The sequence below is a fragment of the Microcebus murinus genome, chromosome 32 (genome assembly GCF_040939455.1).
Source record: "Microcebus murinus isolate Inina chromosome 32, M.murinus_Inina_mat1.0, whole genome shotgun sequence".
Lineage (NCBI taxonomy): Eukaryota > Metazoa > Chordata > Mammalia > Primates > Cheirogaleidae > Microcebus > Microcebus murinus.
Window position 1 is genome coordinate 647,897 of NC_134135.1, and position 27,582 is coordinate 675,478.

Below are 27,582 nucleotides of genomic sequence, written 5' to 3' on the forward strand. Positions count from 1 at the left end.
GAATATTGACCAGTGGAACATGTGAGAATCCTGATATAAAACCATCCTCATATAGCCATCTCATCTTTGACAAAGCAGACAAAAACATACGCTGGGGAAAAGAATCCCTTTTTAATAAATGGTGCTGGGAAAACTGGATAGCCACCTGTAGAAGGCTAAAACAGGACCCACACCTTTCACCTCTCACAAAAACCAACTCACGCTGGATAACAGACTTAAACCTAAGGTATAAAACTATTAGAACTCTAGAGGAAAAAGTTGGAAACACTCTCCTAGACATCGGCCTGGGCAAAGAGTTTATGAAGAAGTCCCCAAAGGCAATCACAGCAGCAACAAAAATAAATAAATGGGACATGATCAAACTACAAAGCTTCTGCACAACCAAAGAAATAGTCATGAAAGTAAACAGACAACCTACAGAATGGGAGAAAATTTTTGCATCCTATGCATCCAATAAGGGACTGATAACTAGAATATACTTAGAACTCATGAAAATCAGGAAGAAAAAATCAAATAACCCTATTAAAAAGTGGGCAAAGGACTTGAACAGAAACTTCTCAATAGAAGACAGAATAATGGCCAACAAACATATGAAAAAATGCTCAACATCTCTAATCATCAGGGAAATGCAAATCAAAACCACAATGAGATATCACTTAACCCCAGTGAGAATGGCCTTTATCAAAAAATCTCTAAACAATAAATGCTGGCGTGGATGCAGAGAGAGAGGAACACTCCTACACTGCTGGTGGGACTGCCAACTAGTTCAACCTCTGTGGAAAGCAATATGGAGATATCTTAAAGCAATACAAGTGATTCTACCATTTGATCCAGCAATCCCATTGCTGGGCATCTACCCAAAAGATCCAATGACACTCTACACAAAAGACACCTGCACTCGAATGTTTATAGCAGCACAATTCATAATTGCAAGGCTGTGGAAACAGCCCAAGTGCCCATGAATCCAAGAATGGATTAATAAAATGTGGTATATGTATACCATGGAGTACTATTCAGCTCTAAGAAACAATGGTGACATAGCACATCTTATATTTTCCTGGTTAGAGCTGGAACCCATACTATTAAGTGAAGTTTCCCAAGAATGGAAAAACAAGCACCACATATACTCACCAGCAAATTGGTATTAACTCAACAGCACCTAAGTGGTCACATAGGTACTACAGTAATAGGGTATTGGGCAGGTGGGAGGGGGGAGGGGCAGGTATATACATACATAATGAGTAAGATGTGCACCATCTGGGGGATGGTCATGATGGAGACTCAGACTTGTGGGGGGAGGGGGGAAATGTGCTTTTATTGAAACCTTACAATCTGTACCCCCATAATATGCTGAAATAAAAAGAAAAAAAAAGACTTTTGTGGTGTTTTTTCTTTTTTTGTTGTTTTTTTTTGGAAACAGGGTATAACTCTGTTGCCCAGCATAGAATGCAGTGGTGTCATTATAGCTCACTGCAACCTCAAACTCCTGGGCTCAAGTGATCCTCCCTCTTCAGCCTCTGGAAGGCTATAGGCATGACACCACACCTGACAAATTTTTCCGAGTTTTCATAAAGATGGTGTCTCACTCTTGCTCAGGCTGGTCTGTAATTCCTGAGCTCAGGTGATCCTCCTGCCTCAGCATCCTGAAGATATAGAATTACAGGTATGAACCACTGTGCCAGACGCGAAAAAAGACTTCAACATTGTTTTCCAACATCAGCTTTATAAGTCATCATGGTGATAATCTGATTGTCATATTTCTGACTGCTCTTTCTAACTTGGTATATTTCAAGCATGAGTGGGCACAGGGCTCTCTTGTATTGATTGCGTTAAATCCTAATAGATTATATTATTACTGTTGTAGTTGCTTGAAAGAAACAGGCACTCCAAGTAATATTTTCATTTATTGATCAGATATACATTGCTTGCCATTAAGGTTTAGTGAATAGATATAGACAGGGCTATCTTGGACTCTATGTTAGGTGAGATGCGACCACTGAAAGCAGGTGTCATTTTGCTCACTGTTTTCGATGTGAACCATCAGGTAGAAGTGCAGAGAGAAAAAGTAACAGACATAGATAACACCTGGAAACCATCAGACGTTTTAGTCTCAGGACCAGGGGAAGAGTGCTGCATCCAAGCCTGACATCTTCTCCTGAAATAACTTGTCAAAGGCTTCACTCTGGGCCACAGTGAAGTGGTTTTTCCAGTCCCCAGAAATTCCTGCCAAGCAGAGATCAAAGAAAAAGAATTAGGACATTGAGGAAAAGCCCCAGACATCCATCCAAGACTGTCACTCCATGTCTTTCAATGACCACATCAGTCTAGTCATTCTTTTCTGGGAAGAGTAAAACAGGGCATGCTATAGATTTTGTGATTTTTGTGTTCCAACAAAGCCCACTGAGCACAAATGGCAAAGGAGAAGAATCTTATAAAACAACTGGCTGGGTATAAAAATCAAGACTAGGAAGTTGAATATATAGTAAGAAGAAGATATTTTTCATAAACAGAAGAAATTATTCTTATAACAAAACCTATTTAATTTCAGAGTGGACCTCCTGCCTTTGTGGATGGTGAACTCTACTGCAGTGGACATTTTAAAGCAGAAATAGTTTGTCCTGGATACTGAAAGTGGTGTCTACTGGGCTTGTGCCTTAAAATCCCTGTCCTTTCCTATGGCCCCACACAAGTCCCCGTGTTGTGGAGAAGCCACAGCCAACAGTATTAAGCTCAGCAGAGAAGGAATGAGGGACATCTGTGTTCTCACCGTGGCTCTGCATTTTGCTGTCTGTGTGACCTTGTACAAGTTCATAAGAAACTGTGGATAAAATGGTCACAGTAATAAGAGTTCCCACCTCAGAAGGTTTTGTGGGATTAATGAAAAGAGATAACTCATGGAAATTATGATAGCTAATATCCACTGTGTTCCCCATGTAGCAAAACTTATGGCCATATGGACGACTCAGTAATAAAAAGGATACAAAGGGAACAGCTTGGATGGAGGTCAAGGGTATTGTGCTGTGAAAAAACTCAATGCCAAGAGATCCTATACTATATAACTCCACTTAGGTAACACTCTCATAGTGACACATGTATAGAGCCAGAGAACAGATCAGTGATTGTCAGGGATTGCAGATGGTGTGATGGACCAGATCTGCATTTTTATGGTGGTGATCATGTATGACTCCATGTATGTGATAAAATTTTGTAGAAATGTACAAACAGACACACAAACAAGTGCATGTAAAACTGGTTAGGTCTTAATAAGGCCTGTGGATTTCTGTGATGTCAATATTCTGGTTTTGATATTGTACTACATTTGTGAGGATGCAGAGAGGGGGAAAGGCACACAGGAACTCCTGGAACTACTTTGGTACCTTCCTGGGAATCTATGATTACTTCTAAGTGAAAAGTTAAATCAGTAAAGGCCGCTTGGAGAATCTGACAAGCAAACATCTGCAGAGGGTCCTGGTGCTCTGGGCTTTCTCTTATCTCGATAGAAGCAGGAGGAGAAGATGAGCGATGTATCTTATGACCCTTTCTTACTACAGACCTTTCAGGCCCATGTTACTCTTTATTCTGAAAATGACCAGTCTCCTCAAAAAGGGAATATGGGGTAGTTGGGATTCAAACACATCTTTTTCCTTGTTGTCCACTTTATGTGACTGCTGAGAAACAGCCCATCTGTGGGATACACCGTTGCTCCCCCAGTCACTGGCTCTCACCCTTTCTCAACATCGGTTCAGTGAAGACATGAGCTACAGGACAGTCTGGTGTGGAATAGTTGGACATCTTGTTCTCTTTCATGGCCGAGAAGGAACTGTTTTGCAAGACTGAGTCAATTTCATGTGGCTTCAATTTTTTACCAAGAAATTGACAAATCTTCTCCACACTGCCCCTGAAGTCCTACAGAAAGGAAAGATTGTCAGCAGATAGTGTTTATAAGCACAGGCTATGAAACAGGTGCTTGAATTCTAATCAAAGTCAACTCTTAATATCTGTGGGCTCCTCTGCAAAATCTGATGTCTCATATGCCTCAGTTTTCAGATCTATAAATTGTAGATTGTAAAGGTACCTACCACATAGGTTGGTTAAGCCTACATAATAAATTTCCTTGAAATGCTAACATTTAGCACTAAGTTTGTTCCTTGTTCATATAAAGTCTAGGTGGATTCTGCTAATCACATGAATTTTAATATGACTCTTCATGGTCCTAATCTCCACCCGCTTTGTGGTTCTATCCTTCCTCGCATGTTCACACACCTCTTTCTTCCATTGGTGGATGAAGAAAAATATCACAGAAAAGAAGCACCCCTTCTTAACTGGCCAACACTTAAGTGCACATATAGTAGCAACATTCATCGGGCATCAGGAAGATGGGAAAGGGGAGGAAGGGATGGGTATATTCACACTTAATGTGTGCAGTGTGCACCGTCTGGGGGGTGGACACACTTGAAGTTCTGAGTCCATTGGGTAAAGGCAGTATATGGATCCTAAACATTTGTACCCCTGTAATATGCTGAAATAAAATAAATCAATCAATCAATAAATAAGAATTAAAGTAAAATCAATAAAATATCTTGAATCAAGGAAGGAAGGAAGGAAGGAAGGAAGGAAGGCAAGAGAGGCAAACTTTCCTGTATCAATTCCACTCTGAAGCAACACCGCCTTTTCCTTGGCAAAAACAAGCCACTTTCCCCATCCAGAAGCAAAGGGGCCTGAAAAACAGGGTTCCTACATGGGCAGCCACTTACGAGAAACAGCTCTTCTTTATAAAAGGGAACCTGAAACTTCAGTGGTCCCTGGATTAAAGACGAGTTAACAGAAGTACATTTGGAATAGAGAAAGGCTTTGATGAAATTGGCTATTGTTATTGGTACCAGAATGGTTGCCTATAACACAAAGTCTACAGTGGTTAGATTCCTATAGGCCATATCCCTCTTCGAGGCCTCCTCTCATGGGAACTCTGACTAGAGGGCTTTAACAGGGAATAATGTCTGAGAGTTGAATTGACATGACTCGTCCCTAGACTGGTAGTCCCATAGCCCATCCAATTGCCATATGACTCCCAAGTTGGAGACAAACATAGGAGCTTTCATGGGGCATGTTGATGAGATGTAGGAGTTATCAGGTGGGAATATCTTTGTATGTAAATCACAATTTCCATGTAATAGCATATCTGTGCTTCTTGGAGAATGTGCATAAACCAAAGAGACAAGGATAAGATGTGCCAGGCTGCCATTCTGACCAAACTCCTTAAGAGTGTCTTATCCTGAAAACAGAGACATGTTTGAAAGGAACATAGGTCTGTAATGATGACATAGCTAACACACACACACAATGCCAGACACTATTCTCAATACTGTTCATTGTATTCTCACGGTTCAGAAAGGTACCGCTGTTATCCAGGCTTAGGGCTGGGGATGCTGAGGCGCGGAGTGGGTAAGAACTTGCTGAGGTTGCCCAGTCAGTGGCAGGAAGCCTGGCTCAGAGGGTCAAGGTCTTGCCCACCACACTGCACTGCCTCTCAGGAATGTCTCTACCCAGAGGAATAGAAAGGGATCTAGGAAAGAGAGGACAGTATGGCTAACACTAGGAGGGAAAGGAAAAGAGAATTACCTTTTGCAGCTCCTCATAGAAAATCAGTAGGAAGGACCCCATTTCTCTCCTCTTTATCCATCCAAGAACATGATCGAACCAGGATCCGTAAACAACTGCAGTAATAGGCACAAAAGACAAAAGCTAATTATTCCTCTCAAATTCATATTCCTTGAATATTTATTGCCATTCGTAAGTGAAAGTTCGTGTTTATTTTGTGGAATATGTAAAAGGAATAAGGCCAAACCTCTTTCTCTAGAAGTTTACCGTAAAATGATTAAATAAATCAGCAAATCTGAGATGCATTATTCTATGTACTGAGAAACAACTATATTCATTGTTACCACTTAGATTATTTTTAAGAGACAGGGTCTCACTCTGTCACCCAGGCTGGAGTGCAGTGGTGATCATAGCTAACTGTAGCTTTGAACTCCTGGACTCAAGCTAAGCTCTCATCTCAGCCTCCCAAGTAGATGGGACTATAGGCATGTGCCACTACACCCAGCTAATTTAAAATTTTATTTTGTAGAGACAAGGCCTTGCTATGTCACCCCGGCTTGTCTTGAACTCCTAGCCTCAAGAGATACTTTTGCCTTGGCCTCCCAAAGTGCTGGGATTATGGCGTGATCCACTGTATCTAGCCCAGATTTTTTAAGTGTAATAGAAGTGAACTATATGTGTTTAGGTGTTCTTAAATTCTACACATTCAATCAGTTTTGAAGGAATTTCTAAATAGGGACTTTGACATCCATCTTTCCAGATGATATTGGTTTCTGTGCCAACAACTGGTGCATTATGGAGCTTTTTAACAAACAATGATGCACTTATTAATAAATGGTAATAGGACATCTCAGTATCACTTTGGGGAAAAAGATTAAATTAGATCTATTCCTCACATCAATCACAAGAATAATGAATCAGCAATTTAAATGTAAAAAATGTAACACATATGAAAAGATAATATTAATAAATTTATATTTAGTTTCCCTGTAGAAAAAAAGGTTCTTAACTATGATTCAAAATCCTGATGTGACTAATCACAGTGGCTCACACCTGTAATGCCAACACTTTGGGAGGCCAATGAGGGAAGATCAATTGAGGCCAGGAGATTGAGACCATCATGGGCAACATAGCAAGTTCCTGTCTCTATAATTTTTTTTTAATTAGCTGAGTATGGTGGTGAATGCTTATAGTCCTAGATATTTTAGAGGCAGAGGTGAGAAGGTCTCTTACACCTAGGAGTTTGATGCTGCAGTAAGCTGGGGTCGCACCACTGCACTCCAGTCTGGTGATGGTGAGACTCTATCTCTTTAAAAAAATTCCTGATATGATGAGAGATTAGAACATTAATATATATTTTAAAACATTGCATGACCAAAAAAAAAAAAAGGTGTTGAAAAGACAACTCACAAGCTGTAAGAAATATTTGGAATAGATATTACAATGGACTAATAGTGCTAATTTTTTAAGCTCTTAAACATTAATGGGAAAAAGATTAAATCTAAATAGAAAAATGGGGAAATTACAAAACCAGACATCACAAAAGAAATATATAAAATGGCTCTTAAAGATATGAAAAGGTGTTCAGCCTTACTCATAATTAAAGAAATGCCAATAAAAACTAACCTGAGATACCATTATTGACCTATTTGATTGACAAAAATTAATAACTAAAAGAACACATTCTGTTAGCAGTATGGTAGACAAGATAGAAACTCTCACACATTGCTGGTGGAATCAACAAATCTGAGACTAATTTATAAACAAAATAAATAATGGTAAGAATGGACTATAAATCCATAACGTAAAATAGGAATCTATGAATACATGCTGATATGAATAGATAAGAAAAAATGCAAAATCTTACATATATAATCTATATAATCTATCTAGATCATATTATAATCTATAGAATTATAAGTATTCTTACAATAGAATTCCGATTAAGAAATGTGGTAGAAATGATGGAAGTAGAAGCATTAGGCGAACACCATGGTCATAATTGGCAGAGAAATGAGTCATGAATGAATTCTAAAAATGGAATATTCTTAAAATACTGCCCCATAAGAAATATATTAATTATAAAAGGAAAATATTAATATTAACATGGGAGAAACCTCACAGACACCACATTAACCAAATGAACAGAGGTAAGATGACTTCTAATGAGTAAAATAGATACCATGTGCCTCCTGAATTGATTCCTAAAACACACAGCATCATATCTGAAGTACACTTGCCAAAGGAATATATCTTGCAATTCAGTATGAGGTGAAATGAATATCAGGGAAGGCCAAATTGAAGAACATTTTACAGACTTACTGGACAGTTTTCAAAAGTGTCAAGGTGATAAAAAGAAAGTGTTTCAGATTAGAGAAGACTAGATAACTAAATGCAATGTCTGAAATTTAGGAGGTTTTAAAATGAAGCTTTTAGAGTTTTCTAGTTATAAGTTTATACAATCAGATAACAGAGATTCCTCTGCTCCAATGTGGATGTCTTTTATTTCTTTCTCTTGCCTGATTTCCCTGGCTAGGGCCTCCACTATTGTGTTGAGCAGGAGTGCTGACAGTGGCCATCCTTGTCTTCTTTCAGTTCTTAGAAGGAATATTTTCAACTTTTCCCTTTCACTATGATGTTTGCTGTGGGTTTGTCTTATATGGCTTTTATTATTTTGAGGTGTGTTCGTTCTATGCCTGGTTTATTGAGGGAGTTTATGGTGAAAGGATTTGGAATTTTATCAAACGCTTTTTCTGCATCTGTTGGGATGATCATAGGGTTTTTGTCCTTAGTTATGCTTATGTGATGTATCACATCCATTAATTTGTATGTGTCGAACCATCCTCACATCTCTGATGAATAAATTCAGTAAAGTTTCAAAATATAAAATCAATATAAAAAATTTTGTAGCATTTTTATATACCCAATACCAATCAAGCTGAAAACCAAATCAAGAGGACAATCACATTTACAATATTTACAAAAAATACCTAGAGATATATTTAACCAAGAAGTTGAAGGATCTCTCTAAGAAAAACTACAAAACACTGTTGAAAGAGATTATCGATGGCACAAATGGGTAAACATCCCATACTCGTGGATCAAAAGAATTAATATTGTTAAAATGACCATACTGTCCAAAGCAATGAATCTACAGATTCAATGCAATCTGTCAAAATGCCAACATCATTTTTCACGGAATTAGAGAAGGCAATCCTAAAATTCATATGCAACCAGAAAAGAGACCAAATACCCAAAGCAATCCTAAGCAAAAAGAAAATAGTGGAGGCATCATATTACCTGAATTCAAATTACACTATAAGGCTACAGTAACCACAAAAGAATAATGGTATAAAAATAGACAAATAGGTAAATAAAATAGAATAGAAAACCCAGAAATACAGTGACATATCTATAGCAAACTGATATTTGACAAAATCAACAAGAACTTACAATGAGGAAAGGATAACTTTTCAATAAATGATGCTGGGAAAATTGATTGCTATGTGAAGAAGAATGAAATTGGACCCCTATCTCTCACCATATACAAAAATTATTAATAATTCAAGATGGATTATTAACTTAAATGTAACATCCATAATTATAAAGATCCTAGAAGAAAACCTAGTGGAACTCTTCCTGGCATTGGTCTAGGCAAAGAACGTATGACAAAGAGTTGAAAAGCAAAAGCAACAAATATAAAAATAGACAAATGGGACTTAAGTAAACAAAATAGCTTCTGCACAGCCAAAGAACTAATCAATAGAGTGAACAGGCAACCTGCAGCATGGGAGAAATATTTGCAAAGTATATATCCAATGGGGGACCAATACACACAATTTACAAGGAACTCAAACAACTCGACAACAACAAAGACAATCGTGTTAAAAAGTGGGCAAAGAACATAAACAGACATTTTTCAAAAGAAGACATACAAATAGCCAACAAGCATATGAAAAAATGCTCAACAATGCTAATCATCAGCACAAAGGAAAATTAAAGCCACAAGGAGATAGCATCTTATACCAGGCAAAATTGCTTTATCAAAAAGACAAAAAAAATAACAGATCAGGAGGATGAGAGGAAAAAATAATGCTTATACACTGTTGGTGTGAACGTAAATTAGCACCACCTTTATGGAAAACTCTATGGAGATTTCTCAAAGAACTAATAATAGAGCTACCATTTAATACAGTAATCCCACCACTGGGTTTTTACCCACAGGAAAGGCAATCATATCAAAAAGATATCTACACCCATATTTTTATTACAGCACTATTCATAACTGCAAACATATGGAATCAATCTAACTATAAAAGCATGATTGGATAAAGAAAATGTGATATATAAACACAATAGAATACTACTCAGCCATAAAAAATAATAAATCATGTATTTTGCAGCAACATGGATAGTTATCATCAGTGAAACAACCCAGAAACAGAAAGACAAATACTTCATGTCCTCACTTATAAGGGAGAGTGAAATAATGTATAAACATGATCACAGAGTGTTGAATGATAAACAACAGAGACTCAGAGGGTAGAGTGCAGAGAAAGCATGGATGATGAGAAATTACTTAATGGGTGCAATGTCATTATTCCAGTGGTGGATGCACTAAAAGCCCTGACTGCACCACTAGGCAACAATCTATCTGTGTAACATAGTTATGCTTGTACCTCATAAATTTATACACATTTTTAAAAATTAAAAAAGGCAACATATGATCTAAGATTGGATCCAGGATTGGAAATTTAACATGAATGTAATTTTCGAATTGTGAATAGCCTTTACCTTAGGTAATAGTATTGTATCAATATTTAAATGCCGATTTCCTGACTTTGATCATTGTACCACTCTTATGAAATATGTTATCATTTAACGAATCTAGGTACATGGAAGTTCTTTGTAAAATTACAGATTTTACAGATCTGAAAATATTTCAAAAAGTAAAAGATACATTTTTGAAAAACTTGCAAATGACATTTATCCAAGATAAAACGTACGAAAAACAATCCTGAAAAAAATCCAGAAAAACAAAGCCAAACAGCTTTCCAGGAATATAAAAATCATGTTTCATGGTGGCGAAAGCCCCCCATAAAACGTGTTTGATTCAAAAAATAAGAATCATAGTTGTACAAATAAACATACAAACTAACCATATTTGTAATAAGTACTCTGTGTATGGAGTAGTGTGGGAAGAAAAGAGTCATGTTGAATTTTGAACTACTCATTTCTTTTGGCCATTGATAATGCAAGGGTGGCAACTTTCACAGAAATCCCAGGCCACGAGAATACATCCTGCAAATCACACTTTCCAGTAACTTATGAATATCTGATGATAGCTCAATGTGAAAAGCGTCTCCTCATTCCAAATAGTAAAAAACAGATCACTACAGAAACTATGCAATTATCTAAAATAAAAAGAAAACCAGAGTGCTACAACATACTAAATGGCCTCTAACAACTTCTCAACAGAAAAATATGTTGCCAAGGAGTAGGAGGAAATTCAGTTAATTCAGAATTTAAAAACTATGTAATGAATCTGTTACAGATGATCCCCAACTGGAAATAGTTCACCTTACAATGTTTCACCTTTACAATGGTATAAAATCGATACACACTTAGTAAAAACCATACTTTGAATTTTCAATTTTGATCATTTCCCAGGCTAACGATATCCATGTTAGTGTTCCGAACATCTCTAAGGCAGGGTAGGCTAAGCTACGGTGTTTGGTAGGAAGGTTAGGTGTACTACACGCATCGTTGACTTACGATATTGGTTACAATGAGTTTCTTAGGACATAGCCCCATCATAAGTCAAGGAGCATCTATACATCATCAATAAGAAAGAATCCACGTGAGGAATATAAGATGATGAGATGACAGAAGGGATCGAAAATACAGAAATAAAGAATATATATTCATTCAGGCACCTATACAAAGTGTTTCCATATTTGGGCTGATTGTCTGAATCAAAAAGGAATTAAATAAAATCATAGTAACTTTGATCTCCCGCTAAGTATTTGTCATGACATCGGGTAAATTTTAAACATTTATGGACCACAGATTTACTCTTTGAAACAATCAATGCAAAATCCAAATTATTGTGATCCCACAAAATTTATAATGAGAAGTCTAGGTTTTACTTACTATTGTCTTGCACACAGTCATTCAAGAATTCATCGAACTGTTCGGGTTGCTTGTGTCTGAATCCTCCTTTTAATAAATGATACAAAGAGGTAACAACATCTCTTGGATTTCTTATTATGTAAATGATCTAAAAGATAAAAGAAGTTTATGAAAATGCAGTGTGAATATTTATCTCTGTCTGTCTTCTGAGTGATCCACATTTCCTCATACCCCAAACCCAAAGTGCTCATCTGTTCAAACACAGCTGGTATTATTCAACAGAAATCTTCACTCTCAATCCATTACTCTTTTAATACAAGCAGCCTTCCCTTTCCACTCTCCCGTTAGATAAAGAATGCTAAATCGATCTTACCCTTGGCCAACTTTAATAATTAATTGTTAATAGCTGTCCTGTCCCACTACATTAAGAAAAATCTAGAACTGACCTCTGAGTTCACAGAGCGAATACTATGATCAGTTAATTATGACTGCCATGGATGTGGGGGCAAGGGACACTGGTGTATGTGCCATGGATTTGGATTACTTCCTTAGATGCACCATCTCATCAAAGGAGAGAACATTCCCCTGAGATCGCTTCAAAAGGACCCACATCCACGCACCTTGGCATTGGAGGTAAAGTAGGACTTGGGGAATAATTGTACAGGGAGATGTGACGTCAAGAGGCGTGATCCATCCCGTTTCTTTTTGTTTTCCTGAAAATCTTTACTCTCTATCCATGGGGACCTGACATAATTGGGGACAGTTTGGACCCAGCTAGGGTCCCCATTGTAGTAGATCAGACTGAGAATCTCAATCATCCAGTGTGTTCCTGGTAGTAAAATAAAAGAGAGAATCACAATGTTAATATGATGCATTAACATTATGAAGATGTTTCACACATTGAGTGCCCAGAGTTCTTCAATCATTTGTGGGTCCCTGTAATCTTGACTATCAATTCTACAATCTCTGTTCCTACACCCCCTCACTTTGTACCCTACTCCAAAGGAGATATTCACATGAAAATGATGCCTGAAACCAGAATAATCACCAATTTATATCCCCAGGCCAGATGCACCCTGTGCTTCGGTTTTATGAACTAAGCTGGCTCCTTAGCCTCCCAGAATGTTTTCACTGGGAGACCAAAAGACAGGATGTTGGTAATTTGATAGCAGTTGCATTGAATGTGTATAGCGATTTGGGCAGTGTGGTCATTTTAATAATATTCTTCTAATCAATGAGCATGGATGTCTGTCCATTGGTTCTTTTTTTTTTTTTTTTTTTTTTTTTTTAATTACTATGTAATGTTTATATTATACTATGTAAATGCCACTCAAATCTGAGATTATATATTATGCCGTAATGCTCTTTCCTTATTTGTATTGCTTTTTTTTTTTTTTTTTTTATTTTGGCATATTATGGGGGTACAGATTTTAAGGTTTCAATAAATGCCCATTTCCCCCCCCAAAAGTCTGAGTCTCCATCATGACCATCCCCCAGATGGTGCACATCTCACTCACTATGTATGTATATACCCGCCCCCCTCCCCCCTCCCACCTGCCCAATACCCTATTACTGTAGCACCTATGTGTCTACTTAGGTGCTACTCAGTTAATACCAGTTTGCTGGAGAATATATCTGGTGCTTGTTTTTCCATTCTTGGGATACTTCACTTAGTAGTATGGGTTCCAGCTCTAACCAGGAAAATATAAGGTGTGCTATATCACCATTGTTTCTTAGAGCTGAATAGTACTCCATGGTGTACATATACCACATTTTATTAATCCATTCTTGGATTGATGGGCACTTGGGCTTATCATCTACAATCTCTTTCCTCAGTATTTTTGTATTAATAGTTCATCTTGCAGAGATCCTTCACCTGCTTGGTAAAATATATTCCTATAGAGTTTTGTGTAGTCATTGTAACTGTGATTGCTTTCTTGATTTGGCTCTAGGCTCAACAACTGTCTCTCCCAATTTCACCATAAATAAACTTAAATTGTATGTAAAATCAGGTTTCAGGCTATGTACACACGGTTACAAGACAAATCCCTCGGGCCCCAATGTTAGCCAATTTGCCACACACAGGCCATTTCTTGTGAAATTCTGGATGAGACATGGCATGAGGAATTAGGAGATGGGCAAAGAGGGGCTGCCTTAATCAGGTTCCCTAAAAGCAAAGTGTGAGACAGGAAATCTCCTAGAAGTGGTTCATTGAGAGAATGCTCACGGCAGGAACCTATTAACATGGAGAGTGAAGAAATCAGGAAAGGGCATTGGAAGAAAGTCATCTCCGTCTGGTGCCCTGGGTCCTCTGGCGCATTCGTGGCACTACAGAGCTGCTCCAACTTGAGGGGAGAGGCCGGGTCTTCTGTATCAGTCCCCCTTCGACTGCAGACCAGCACCGAGGAGAGGTATCAGCCCCAGGCACTTCCAGAAGGCATTCCCACAGCCCGGGTCCATTCTCCACCCAATGGTGGAGTGAGGTCTTTTGGGTGGGGACCCTGCGGCCTTGGGGCCTGGGATCCTGGAGTGTGGCCTTTTGACTGAATCCAAATGTTACAGAACAAATCCTTTTCATAAAGAAAGGGGACTGTTGGGAAGTCATGACTGCATTTACTAGTGTGGCAAGAATGGTGCAGGGTGCCCACCACTCCTGCGTTGGTCTTTTTTAAACAATCAGATCTCACCAGAAATAAAAGAGCAAGAATACACTTGTTACCCTGAGGGTGGCACCAAGGCATTGACCAGGGATCTGCCCCCATGACCCAAACACCTCCCACCAGGCCCTACCTCCAACCTCTGGGATCAAATTTCAAAATGAGTCTTGGAGGAGACAGATATCCAAACCAACCACAGCATTCCACTCCTACCCCCCCCCAATCTCATTTCTTTCTCATGAAATATACAATCACCCCTTCACCATAGTTCCCAGAAGTCCTAACTCCCTCCAGAAACCTCAAAAGTTCAAATTCCAAAGTCTCATCTGAGACTCAAGGAAGCTTAAGCTTCTTACCAATGCGAGCCTGTAAAATGAAAACCAAATTACATACTTTGAACACGCATACACAGGGACACACAAAGGCATGCACACACAGGCACACACCCTTCACAGACACACACATTCTTCTTACCTGATCTAGGGAAACTCACTAGGATGACATCATCGTCTTTCACCAGAAATTCATCTCGGGCAAAGCACACATTCTCTAGAGGTGTAAAGTGTGAATCCATCCATATCCCCTCAAACAGGAATTTACTGGTCATCTTGAAACAGTTTTGCAGTGAAGCAGCCAGGGCTGACAGATCCACGGTCTGATACTGGACGCAACAGCCCCTTAAATCAGGCAGCAAAGAAGGCCAAACTCCCTCACTAATGTAGTTACTAATGCAGAAGAAATCACAGTTCTCTGAAGGTCTAGGACAGCAGGTCTTATTCAATACTTGGGATTAAAGACAGCGGACCTTGAAAGAGAGTCAAAATTTGGACATATTAGATAAGTGAAACATCAAAAGATCAGAAAATCAAATACCACATTTTTTCACTGTTACCTTGGAACTAACCAATCAGCACTCATGCTCACAGATGGAAGTAAAACACAAAAGAAATCATGCAGGTGGGACAGGGAGGAAGAGATGGGTAAAATCACAACTGATGGGTACGGTGTCCACTATCTGGGTGATAGGCATGCTTATAACTTTAACTCAAGCAGTACGAAAGCAGTCCATGTAACCAGAACATGGGTACCCCCGTGATATTCTGAAATTAAAAATCAAACTTGGACTTAGACCTGGATAACCCTTGAAAAATCAGTAGAATGTGACATCCAGACTAGTAAGCAGGAGGGTAGAGAGTGAGCCCGAAGACAGGAAATGGCAGCTTGAGGAAAGAAGTCACTGAGTGTTTTCTATTTCAAGAAAATGAGTGTTCACGGGCAGAGCGGCTCCCTAGGGTCCTTCTTCAGGCCAGTGGCTCTGGCAGAGCCTCACTGATTTCCTGTCTCTCACACTTCAGCATCCTTACAGTCTTGCTTTAGCAAATCCCACATGGGAGGACACTCTGGTACAATAGGAGGAGAGTCACTTTGAAGGGGCTAATGCTTTTCTCACAGAAAAGGTGTTCTGGGACTTCTGGCTTCCCTCTGGGAATGTACAGAACTAGAATGAGCTTTGCTGCTTTGTCTACAAGAAAAAGGGTGGAATAACTTCGAATTCTGATCTTTTTTGGAACTGTCAGAGAACTGGAGTTGCAGTGAAAACAATTAACCTAAAAGCCAAGGACAGACATTGTCTTCAATGAAAGGGGATGTGAATATCCACTCACCTGGGTCAACATAATAAGGTTACTGTTAGAAGACTTCATCTAGGATAGCTTCCAAACCAGTGAAGACATATCACAGGCTGCTAGGACAGTGTAAAATCTGGGGACTGCAGAAATTGGTGAAATCTTCACCCTATTTCAGGCCTATTTCACGAATCCCATCATACACCCACATAAAATGTTTAAAAGGTCCCTAAAAAGTGTTCCTTATGGTGCAACCAAGGGAACATGAATAGCTGCCATGTAGGAGACCCTGTATGAAGATGTACTCTCGGAAGGCCTAGGTATATAGACCCATTTGTATGGAGATCTGATCTGGGAGATCCAGGTATTCAGGAAAAGTTGGGTAGAGAGCTACTCTTGGAAGACTCAGGTGTGCAGACATGGTTGGATGGGGATCTAATCTTGGAAGATCTAGGTGTACAGTCACAGGTGGAGGACTCAGCACTGCTCCTCATTCAGAGTATACCACATCAGCCTCAGGTTTCTCCACAATGGGCTTGGCCAAGCTAAAGGGGTTGGACCAGGGGACAGTGGCTTCTAGCAGCATCTTTTAAGGGAACATTATCTTCCCAGGGACAGTTGTCCCAGCTTCACACCTATGCAGGAACTAGCAACTGTACCTGTGCTCAGGAGAGAAACACAGGTCTGGACTGGCGGGACATTTATTTTCTTTCATCTAAAGGGATTTACTACTCAAACCAGAAACTCTGTTTTTTCCACAGAAGAATCAAATTCTTCTCCTCTACCTCCACAAAAGATAAAACACTGTGATCTGCGTGAGGAAGGGCAACACTACAGGACTCAGGCATTGGTGAACATTCATTGCTCAAACAAAAACTTAAGAAATTTATGGCTATCAGCTATGCCACAAGATATTCTATAGCAAGGTTTTCAAGCAGGAAGAATATGATAGGATGAAACCTGGATTTTATAAAGGAACAAATAACATTGGAAATGGAATATATTCATTGTTTTTACTTATTTTTGATCATTCTAAAAGATCATGAACTGCCTAAAATAAAAAAGCAAAATATTGTAAGTTTATAGCATATATAAAAGTCAAGATTATGATAATGGTAGCAAAAAGAATGAGAGAGAAAAAAGGATTGGAGATATGTTATTGAAATGACTCATGTACATGAAAAACAGCATAATATTATTTGGGGGTGTAGTCATTAATGAATTAAAGGTGACCACTAAATATTTTAAAGAAGTATAAATAATAAATTTCTAGATGAGATATAATATAGTTAAATAAAATGCTCATTTATTATAAAAGAGGACAAAAAAGAGAAATAAAGAAAAAATGGAACATCCACCTAAATCAGACAAAAAATAAAAATAAAAAAGTAGCACATGAAAAACAGAAAGAGATATATTGTGATTCAACTATATCTGTTATTAATTTAAATGTGAGAGGTCTAAATAGAATAATTAAAAGACAGGGATTGTCACATGGTTTAAAATGCAGGATTAAACTGTGTGCTGTCTACAAGAATTCACATTAAAGATACAAATAAGTTAATATTATTGAGAAAACATTTTCTTGCTTATAGGACCAGTTGCTATTTTAGTATTATAATGCACTAAAGGTTAATATTGGTCATATTTTCAGCGTTGTGTGCAGGCTCAGTTGGTCCTTGAACACAATCTATTGTTGGGTATCACTTATCTTCTTTGGACTAACAAATGTGGTAAGACTCTCGTTATGGCCTGGCTGCAAGGAGGTTTCCCCATTTTGAAGAAAGAAAGTCCAAAGAATGCACTAATGTAACAAAGTTACAAATTTTTGGTCATCAAATCTTACTGAGGGCTCTCTATTTTCTGCATACTTTGAAAGTGCAGTTGCTAAGCTGCCAGTGCTGAGATAAAACTCACTCTTACGGTAGCACCAGTTCAAGGCCATTTAGAGCAGCCAGCTCTCGACACAGTGTGAACACTGAAAACTCATTTGAAAATTAAGGGAACTAAAAACATTATTAAGAAAATATTTTCTTGCTTATGGAGCCCACTACAACAAGATAATCATAAGAGATTGTTTTTCTTTGGATTCATTGATTGACAGAACCAGGGGTTGGAATCTGTCTCAAAGATGGGATAATAAGGCCAAATTCTATCAGCCCATATTTCAGACCATTGAACATGATTACTTAGCAAATATATTGTTTATTCCTCCCTGGAGAGCAATATATTCTAAATACTATAATCAAAGCAAATAAGATTTTATATCATGAATTAATAAAGAATGAATATTAATAATACTGTAAAATTTAAATACTAATGAATCAATCACAGTTACATAAAAATGGAAATTTCTTACGTGCCCATTGAGTTAAGTTAATCACAATGCTTCACAAATATATGCATAAGTTAATATTAATGATGCAGAATGTCTAGATTTAGCTTTTATAGAAAATAAATTTCTTCTCACAGATCACAACAGCATGAGTAAACATGGACCACAAGCATTGCTCTGGAACTTTGCAGACGTTCAAAAAAGAAATTTTGCAAATGCAATTTATTTGACTTGCTATCATATGTTGGGTAAAAATCAATTCAATTCAAAGTTGTATTTTTAAATAGCGTCATCAATGTGTGTCAGGAGCTTTGCTGAGCAGGGAGAGAGCAGGCGGAGCTGCCGGGTGGCACGAGCAGCCAAGTACAACAACAGTCAGCCAAAAATGAAGGTGTTAATCCTGTAGTCACGTATGGTGATGGTATTGTTTTTTGTTTTATTATTTATTTTTTTTATTTCAGCACAGTATAGGGGTACAAATGTTTAGGTTACGTATATTTCCCTTGCCCCACCTGAGTCAGAGCTTTGAGCGTGTCCATCCCCCAGATGGTGCACACCACACCCATTAGGTGTGTACATACCCATCCTCTTCTCCCGCCTCCCGCCTGCCTGACACCTGAGGACTGTTACTACTATATGTGCACATAGGTGTTGATCAATTAATACCAATTTGATTGTCAGTACATGTGGTGCTTGTTTTTCTATTCTTGGGCTACTTCCCTTAGCAGAATGGGTTCCAGCTCTATCCAGGATAATACAACAGGTGCTAGATCACCTTTGTTCTTTTTCGCTGAGTAAAACACCATGGTACACATATACCACATTTTATTAATCCACTCATGCATTGCTGGGCACTTGGGTTGTTTCCACCTCTTTGCAATTGTGAATTGTGCTGATGGTATTGTTGTAGAAGGAGAGGGTCCCCTTTCTCCAAAGGACTGACCCAGAGTCCCAGTGAGGGACAAGACGAGCGTTTATTCACCAGTCAGGCTCAGAGGACAGGGTCCAAATTCGGAGCCAGTAACAAGGAGTGTAACAGTTCTCTATACATTTTTAGGAAGGGTGAGGGGCACAGTTACAATGTAGTTATCTCTATTCCTAGCGGGGCAGGGTCCTGAGCAGGCAGGCAGGGGCCAGGCATGCACGTCGGCCTTGAATTGTCTTTCTGTTGCAGGCCTGTTCTTCATAAGAAAGTAAGTTACATAAGTCATAAAGCAAGTTAGCAGTTTTACAATCTTAGTTTCTGGCATAGAGTTCCCACATAATTTCTTCCGTTTTTTTTTTTTTTTTCTTTTCTGTTTCACAGGGGCAGGGACCCCTAACACATTCCCCTCTTTGAGACTCTTATTTTAAAGATTCTCACTTTAAATTTCTCATTTTTTTTTTCTATGTCAGCTAGTAGCATTTGTCCAGTTAGGGGGGAGGAGGCCCAAACAAACTGTGTTTAGTAAGGGCCGTTTGTATTAGTCTTTGAGTTAATCTTCAGGTGCAAAGCATAATACAGCATCTTACTAAGATAAGTACTTTTATAACTATAATAAGTGAAGTTAATATAGAGGTTATAAGTCCTTTTTATTTTCCAAACCACCTTTTCATCCCATCTCCTATGGGATCCTCTGCACCAGAATTTTCAGCTCATTTATTGGCAAGAGTGGTTAGTCCTTGGAGGGCTGTTGGGGTGGGGAGTATAACAGTGAACGGCCCCTTTTACTTTGCCTTAAGTGAGGTAGAATTTCATTCCTTTACCCATACCTGATCCCCTGGCGAGAAGGGGTGTTTGGGTGCTGACAAGCTAATGGGGACTCTCTCTTGAAATTATTTATTTAAGGCATTAGATATCTTTCCTAGTCCCTCCATTACCGTATGAATTTCTAGTTCTCCCTGTACTGTCAGTCGTCTGGGCAGGGACCTAAGCATGGGAGGAGGCCTAGCACACAGCCCTTCATAGGGCGAGTGTCCTGTTCTCTTAGTGGGGTGCACCTGATTCTAAACGGGATCATAGGGAGAGCTTGACCCAGGTAAGGTTTGCTTCTTGGCATAGATTTCTAATCCTGCCATATGGTTCTGTTTATCTTCTCTACCTCTCCAAACTCTGGGGCCTGTAAGTGGCACGTAGCTTCCAAGAGGTCCCTAACCCCTTGGAGGTCATTCCGACTATGGCTGCTGTGATCCTGGCCCGTTGTCTGAGCCAGTCTGTAAGCGGAGTCCAGATGGAGGGGTTATTTTTCTTAATAGGACCTTCACTAGCTCTCGAGCCTCTCAGTCCTGCAAGGGAAACCTCACCCCACCCTGAGCAGGTGCACACCAGTACCAGCGAGTATCCATACCCGTTGCACTGAGGCAGCTCAGAGAAGTCTTTCTGAAGGTCCTCTAAGGGCGCAGCGCCTACTGTCTGAATTCCGGGAGACATCACTGGGCCTGTTTGGCGTTGTGTTGGCTGTGAACTAAAATAAAATTTTAAGGCTCAGCGACCCGCACCAGATGACTGAATGGACCCCCTCGTGGCCAAAGGAATACTCTAAAACTAAATTTTCTGTCAGGAAGAAGGAGGTCATACTTACCTCATCATGGCCTCCCTCCCTTCTTGGAGACATCCTTTGTAACCCGTTAACAGGCCTGAGACAAACCTGCAGGTGCTCCATTTACACAAAACTCTATATCTGGTGGCTTATCTCTGAGAACAGCTCCTTATGTTGAAACATTCCAGATCTTTAGACAAAGCTTCATGTCTTTAATCAATTACAAGGCAAGGAAACTTTAAACCTACCTATGTAAGCTCCCCCACCCTCCCAACCCTGCTTCGAGATGGCCCACCTTTTCTGGGAAAGCCAATTATGCCTTCCACGGATTGACTGATGACTTTACCTGTAACACCTATCTCCCTGAAGTGCATAAAACTAAACTAACCCAGCCACAGTGAGTCCACTTGCTCAAAGCTTTTTGGGAGTGGCTCCGGATCATGGTCTTCAAATTTGGCTCAGAATAAACTTCTTTTAAAATATTTCAGAGTTTCAGACTTGTGGGGGGCGGGGGGAAAGGGCATTTATTGAAACCTTAAAATTTGTACCCCCATAATATGCCAAAATAAAAATAAATAAATAAATAATTTCAGAGTTTGGATTTTTCTGTCCACAGCTGCAAATGGTGCAAGGCAAGCTTGGGTTCTTAGCGAAAGCAGGGAGGTGTTGGATGTCAAAGTATCCTCCCAAAAGTTTTTGTGTAGTTTCTTGCCCAGGATGAGTGGCCTCATGGGCTGTTTTTACTATAGTAAAACATCCTGCTCACAAAGACCTAGTTCACGACCTCCAAGAGCTGAGTGGCCTTCATCCCAGCAAACCATTCAGGCTTCTGCAGCTTGGGGTGTGTGTCCCTCACACTGTGTCTCAAGAAAGCAGTGTGGATCACTCGCTGATTTCGGGGACCTCAGGGTCAAAGGGAGTATCTGCTTGAGAGTCCCCACACGGTCTCTCGTAGGAGGCTCCCGGACTCTCACATGGCCTCTGCAGTATCTTAGTGACTTTGGTTTCACTTGGGGACCACTGCCCCACTTTGTGGATGCCTCATAAGAGGGCCTCCCTGGTTTGAGGTAAAAACCAGGACAAATGAATAAATGATGCTTACTTCAGAGGATATTTCACCACCTTCCGTATTGTACGCCTTCCCTGGCCTTACACTTGAATTTCTACATTTCTCTGCATTACTTAGTGATCGGTTTTTTCCTTTCTTCCTTGCATATTTACTCTCTTCCTTGCTCTGGACAGAATTATGAGGCACCTCTGACGTCCTGTTGTAACGGCGTTGACCCAGAGACTGGCCCATAAGCAGGCACACGACACCTGTCTCATGCCATGAGGATTGCCTGGGTCCCACTCGGCTCTTCTGCTGGGAGTCGTCTCTGAGCATAAGGCTCAGGGTTTACGGTCTCTGCAGGGCATTTTCTTCTACCTGCTCAGCGGCAGCCTGTAAGACACGCTGCGGTTCTCCTGTGTTATAAAGGGGCTGACTGCCCTCCTCCTGTTAGGGGTCTGGAAGGTTGACTGCACCAAATGTTTCATCCCCTGGGGGCTCTCAGCAAGGGACGGGCGTGATGTTTCCAATTCAACAGGTCAGCAGTTGTGAAGGGTTGACAGACCAAGGTGGGGTGGCCCAGTTGAATCTGACTGTCATCTCCCACCTGTCCAGGACCTCGGACCTCCCTCAATTGCTATTGATCTCGTGGATATAATCCTGGGGTGTACGGGGAGAGTACTGGTGGACGAGGGCTTCCCCCTGGAGGAGGGTCAGCATCAGTGGTCTCCGGCATTGCCCAGACAGAAGGGCAGAGCTCTGGACTTAAACAAGACTGTTCCCCAGACCCCTCAGGGATCTTGAGTGTGAGGATCGGGGTCCAAACGTGTCTCCAGTGAGGTGACCCGAGGAGAGGCGGGAGACGTCGGCTGCTTGGGGGGCTGACGTTGGTGCCCGGAGCAAACGCTGGAGGCGAATCCGGGCCGAGGCGCTCCGGGTCTCCTGCCAGCACGGGTGCACCTGAGGCCCCTTTCATTGGCCCTCGAGAGACCCTAGTCATCTTGCCTCTTTCTCCCTTCTTTGCTACTAGTACACGGGAAACGGGACCCCTAAGCCAAGGGGGTGGGGTTCAGTTCTAGTTGCAGCCAAGTATCCATAGAGGGGAAGGTCGGGTGACCTGGGCCCCTGTCTCTACCGTCCTCACTGCCCGAGTGAGAGCCTTGTCTAGCGCGCCCTCTAGTGGCCACTGCGCCCACCAGCAGGCCATGGGATTCACTTGGTGCCCTCAGCTTGGGGCCCTCCTCTTGACCCCATAGTCCCCATAAACGCTTTCCTAACGTTCTTAACCGCGATCTCCAAGGCCGTGGGAGTTCCCTGACGTCCGCCCTCGGTTCCTGAGGTCCGGGTCCACCGAGGCCTCTCCACGCGGAGAGACGGACACCCTGTGCCTTGTCCTGTCCTCCCTAAGGGATGTCCCAGGCCCTGTCAGCACCTGCAGGCCGCGACCCGGCTGTCACGTCCTGGGCCCTGAGCCCTGTGGGGTGGCCCTGGACCCGCTGGTCAGAGTCAACTCCCGCCCCGGCCTGTGGAGCTTGGGGACCGCCCGCACCCGTCTCGTCGCCCTCCGTCCACGCCCCGCACCCGCACGTCCCGCCCGGCCAGCGCGGCCGGTGTCTGCTGTAGGGGACACAGGAGTCCGCGGGCTGTCAGGGCTTCCGTCAGCGGGACGGGGTGAGGCCCGGGCTCCTACCGCGGTTCAGACGTCTGCCAGAGCCTGGCTCCTCCCCTGGTCTGCGCCCAGGCTGGGGCTCCGGGCGGGGGCTCCTGTGGTCCAGGTGAGACTCCCACTCGGGGCAACAGCGGCCTCGGGAGCGCTCTCAGTGGCACGTGTCAGCAGGGAAACTGAGGACCCCGCCGTGCAGCCTAAGGCGCCTTGGGTCCCGTCAACCAAACGCCCTCCTGGCAAGGGGGCCAGGATGTGGCAGGAGGCGCAGGGTCCCCTTCTCCTAAGCACTGACCCAGAGACCCCAGCAGGGGAAGACGAGCCTTTATTCACCAGTGAGGCTCAGAGGACAGGGTCCAAATTCTGAGCCCCGAACAAAGAGTGAAACGGTCCTTTATACATTTTTAGGAAGGGTGAGGGGCACAGTTACAAAGTAGTTGTATCTATTCCTAGCCGGGCAGGTGCTGAGCAGGCAGTGGGCAGGCATGCATGTCGGCCTTGCATTACCTTTCCCGTGCAGGCTTGTGCTTTCTAAGAAAGTAAGTTACAGAAGCCATAAAGCAAGTTAGCAGTTTTATAACCTTAGTTCCTGGTGTAGATTTCCCATAGAATTTATTGTTTTCTTTCTTTTCTGTTGCAGGGGGGGGGGAGGGGGGCAAGAAGGCACCAATTCCTCCACCCACTTTCCCCCAAACACACACCTGTCGAGGGTCATGAGGATCCGCCCAGACACAGGTGTTTCCTCACTGTTTAGAGATGCCCAAAGAACAGTTCTGGCAGTTTTGTAGACTCTGGGTAAACACGGGGGGCAGGGGGAGTGTGAGCAGGCAGAGCTAGGAGTGGAAATAGACTGGGTGCTGAATCGCAGTTGGGAAAATTGTCTCTCTATCCCGAAAGGAGGCCTGGGCAGAGGGACCTGAAGAGGGGCTCCACCCAAGGCCTCGGTTGGAGACTCAGGAAAGAAAGCACCTGGGTAGGAACACAAAGGTAGTGACAGCACACCAGTAGCCAGAGGACCCCGGTCCTAGACTGCAGCTGCTCAGAGACAGCCACACCTGGTGCAGGGAGGGCAGCTTCCCGAGGAGGCTGGCCAGGCACAGCCTTTGTCAGGCCTGGAGAATCACACAGAGTGTTTTACCTGCAGCTTGATTCCTTGATGTGTATCTATCAAGTACATTCAAAAGAGATTCAAAAGACCAAAGGGAACTATGGTTAAAATGGAGGCCACGTTATGCATGGAGATTCTTAAGTGATTTTTGCCATCAGTATTTCCATAATTCAACAAATTAGACAAAGAAGAAATCAAAATCCACATAGTTGGCACACCTCCAGTTCCATGCCTCCTTTCTCTGCCCACCTTCTACCCCACCGCAGGTGTGGCAGCTGACTTTGTACACTGGGAGCTCTGCACACCCCCTGTCCCGAGTGACTTTATTCCAGGGGCCGGAAGAGGTACGTATGGCAGGCATGTGATAGCTGTCCCTGTGGATGTGCATCCTGTTGGAGACTCCGATCAGCTCACAGGGAGCATGAGCTTCACCCTTGGGCCCCGCGCAACAGAAAGTAGTTCTGACTCTACGTCTCCAGAAGGAAAGACAGATAAATGGTGCGTGCGTCTGCCTGGGTGAAGAGTTATCTGATCACATCCCTGCACCAGTGGGGGCTCCTGTGGTCCAGGTGAGACTCCCACTCGGGGCAACAGCGGCCTCGGGAGTGCTCTCAGTGGCAAGTGTCAGCAGGGAAACTGAGGACCCCGCCGTGCAGCCTAAGGCGCCTTGGGTCCCATCAATCAAACGCCCTCCTGGCAAGGGGCCAGGATGTGGCAGGAGGCGCAGGGTCCCCTTCTCCTAAGGACTGACCCAGAGACCCGGCCGGGGGAAGACGAGCCTTTATTCACCAGTGAGGCTCAGAGGACAGGGTCCAAATTCTGAGCCCCGAACAAAGAGTGAAACCGTCCTTTATACATTTTTAGGAAGGGTGAGGGGCACAGTTACAAAGTAGTTGTCTCTACTCCTAGGGGGCAGGTGCTGAGCAGGCAGTGGGCAGGCATGCGTGTCGGCCTTGCATTACCTTTCCCGTGCAGCCCTGTGCCTTCTAAGAAAGTAAGTTACAGACGCCATAAAGCAAGTTAGCAGTTTTATAACCTTAGTTCCTAGTGTAGATTTCCCATAGAATTTCTATGTTTATTTCTACTAGTTTACACTAGTTTACACTAGTTCCTGGTGTAGATTTCCCACAGAATTTCTAGTTTATTTCTACTAACCCACCTACTAATATATCTGATTAAACTACAAAATTTACCTAATTTGTTATTTTCCTCTCCTTCAGGGAATACAAGCTAACCCAGGAAATGAAAATAAACGAAATTCCAGGCTGAAAGATGTTTTAGGGTAACTACTAGGGGCAAAAATCAAACCACTGGACTTTGTCTTTCCCTCAAATGAGGACATCTCCTGCTACTCAAGAAAATGTAACTCCTGTTCATGATTGACTGAAAATAAGTAGAGAGAAAGCACTTTATGGGTTCTTCATTCCATCTAGCAAAGCAGTATCAGAAGGTCAGGACCAGGAGTACTTGGACAATGAGCACCACGTCTGTACACGTGTTGTGTCCTTACTGTGTAGTACTAGGGAGGATGTGCCAGGGACTCCACATCTCTGTGCGTGTAGAGATGAAAGGGAATCGGGGCCAACACGCATTCTCTCCGGGAAACTCCATCATCACCCACATTTTCCCCAACAGTGAATATGGCTGAACATCTAAAGAAGCATGAGATGTGGTATCTGTCTGGCTTATCTCGGAAAGTCCAGGCGTCCAAAATGTGATTATGTCTTCTTCCTCCGTGGCCCTCAGGGAGGGTTTTCGGTGTCCCCTCTAGTCTGGGTCCATCAGAAGAAGGACATCAGGCACAGTTGGCATCTGCAGAAGCTGGTTTCCCAGGTCAAGGGTCGGGAGCCCCAGATGAAATCTATTCTACCCACGACCCCAGGGTGCTGAGCCCCACCTGGAGGAACAGGCACAAGCCACCCCTGTCACAGACAGCCGCAGAACAGGCAGCTGTGCAGAGGGCTCTCCAGGAATTACCGCATTAGAGGACTTCTGGCACCTCAGATTTCTGTACCTCAAGCAACAGTTCCTCAGTCCTGATATCAGATTAGAGCCAACTACAGATTTTTAAGGAAAGAAAATATTTAAGTCATGTCCTGGAGTTGTGCATTCCAGCACAGCAGACACAAGGGGTTATTGTCCAGCTGGACTTTGGGTAGAGGCACCTGAAAATGAGAATATTTTTGGTACATTAAGATATGTTACCGAAGTGGCCTGTTAATCTTTCTTATTACTTTTTGTTATGGGGCTACAAAATCTGTTAAATTAATACATGTGGCTCACGTTAGGTGTCCATTGGGCAGCTGAGGACTAGACCAGAGCCTCTCAGACTAGTGTGTGCATTAAATTCCCTGAGGCCCTTTTATTCCAGTGCACTTGGCCGGCCTGAGGATCTTGGCTCTGACGGGATCCAGGTGGTGCTGGTGCCGCAGGCTCCCTGACCACACTATGTGAATCTCCACCACTCTCTCTGTGGGCCCAGGAATCTGCAGTATTCAAAGCCCCCCATGATTCTATTCCCCAGAGCACGGGGGAACCAGCAGAGGAAATTAACTGATCCCAGCGCGTGGGGCTCCCAGGCACAGGGTGGAAGGCACAGGTCCAGCTTCCCACTCTGGACGTGAGAACTGACCCAGATTATGTGGAATGGTGCTTGATTTCATATCACAGCTCAACACACAGGCATTTGATTCTGCTCAGAAAAGGTATAGCACTCAGGAGAATTATCGCAGCTGAGCTCCATGTATAATATGCTCAAGTAGTGATGCCGGACCTGCCAGCTTCCAGAATCCAGGCTCATTGGAATGTCCCAATCCTTGCTCATTCTCTCCCTACCTTATGTGTATTGATGTATATGACACACTAAAATAATAATACAGTACATCATCGAATGATGT

At 42.2% G+C, this 27,582-nt stretch overlaps 1 protein-coding gene across 1 annotated transcript; it reads right to left on the bottom strand.

The window, feature by feature from the left end:
* Positions 1-1,893: 1,893 nt before the first annotated feature.
* Positions 1,894-23,943, bottom strand: LOC105868193 (sulfotransferase 2A1-like). Its single transcript, XM_075999036.1, has 7 exons — positions 23,605-23,943; positions 14,862-15,192; positions 12,351-12,559; positions 11,752-11,878; positions 5,620-5,714; positions 3,726-3,906; positions 1,894-2,223 (listed from the first exon to the last, which is right to left on the bottom strand). Exons 2-7 carry the CDS (start codon positions 14,992-14,994, stop codon positions 2,111-2,113), a joined length of 858 nt encoding a protein of 285 aa, XP_075855151.1. The 5' UTR covers positions 14,995-15,192; positions 23,605-23,943; the 3' UTR covers positions 1,894-2,110.
* Between the last annotated feature and the right edge of the window lie 3,639 nt (positions 23,944-27,582).

What these genes read in the sequence shown, in the direction of transcription:
- LOC105868193 (XM_075999036.1), bottom strand. Translation starts at nt 14,994, where the DNA reads ATGACCAGTAAATTCCTGTTTGAGGGGATATGGATGGATTCACACTTT. An exon ending in ACTTTACCTCCAATGCCAAG is followed by an intron (nt 11,879 to 12,350) that starts GTGCGTGGATGT and finishes TTTATCTTTTAG; the next exon opens with ATCATTTACATAATAAGAAA. An exon ending in TGACTGTGTGCAAGACAATA is followed by an intron (nt 5,715 to 11,751) that starts GTAAGTAAAACC and finishes CTATTACTGCAG; the next exon opens with TTGTTTACGGATCCTGGTTC.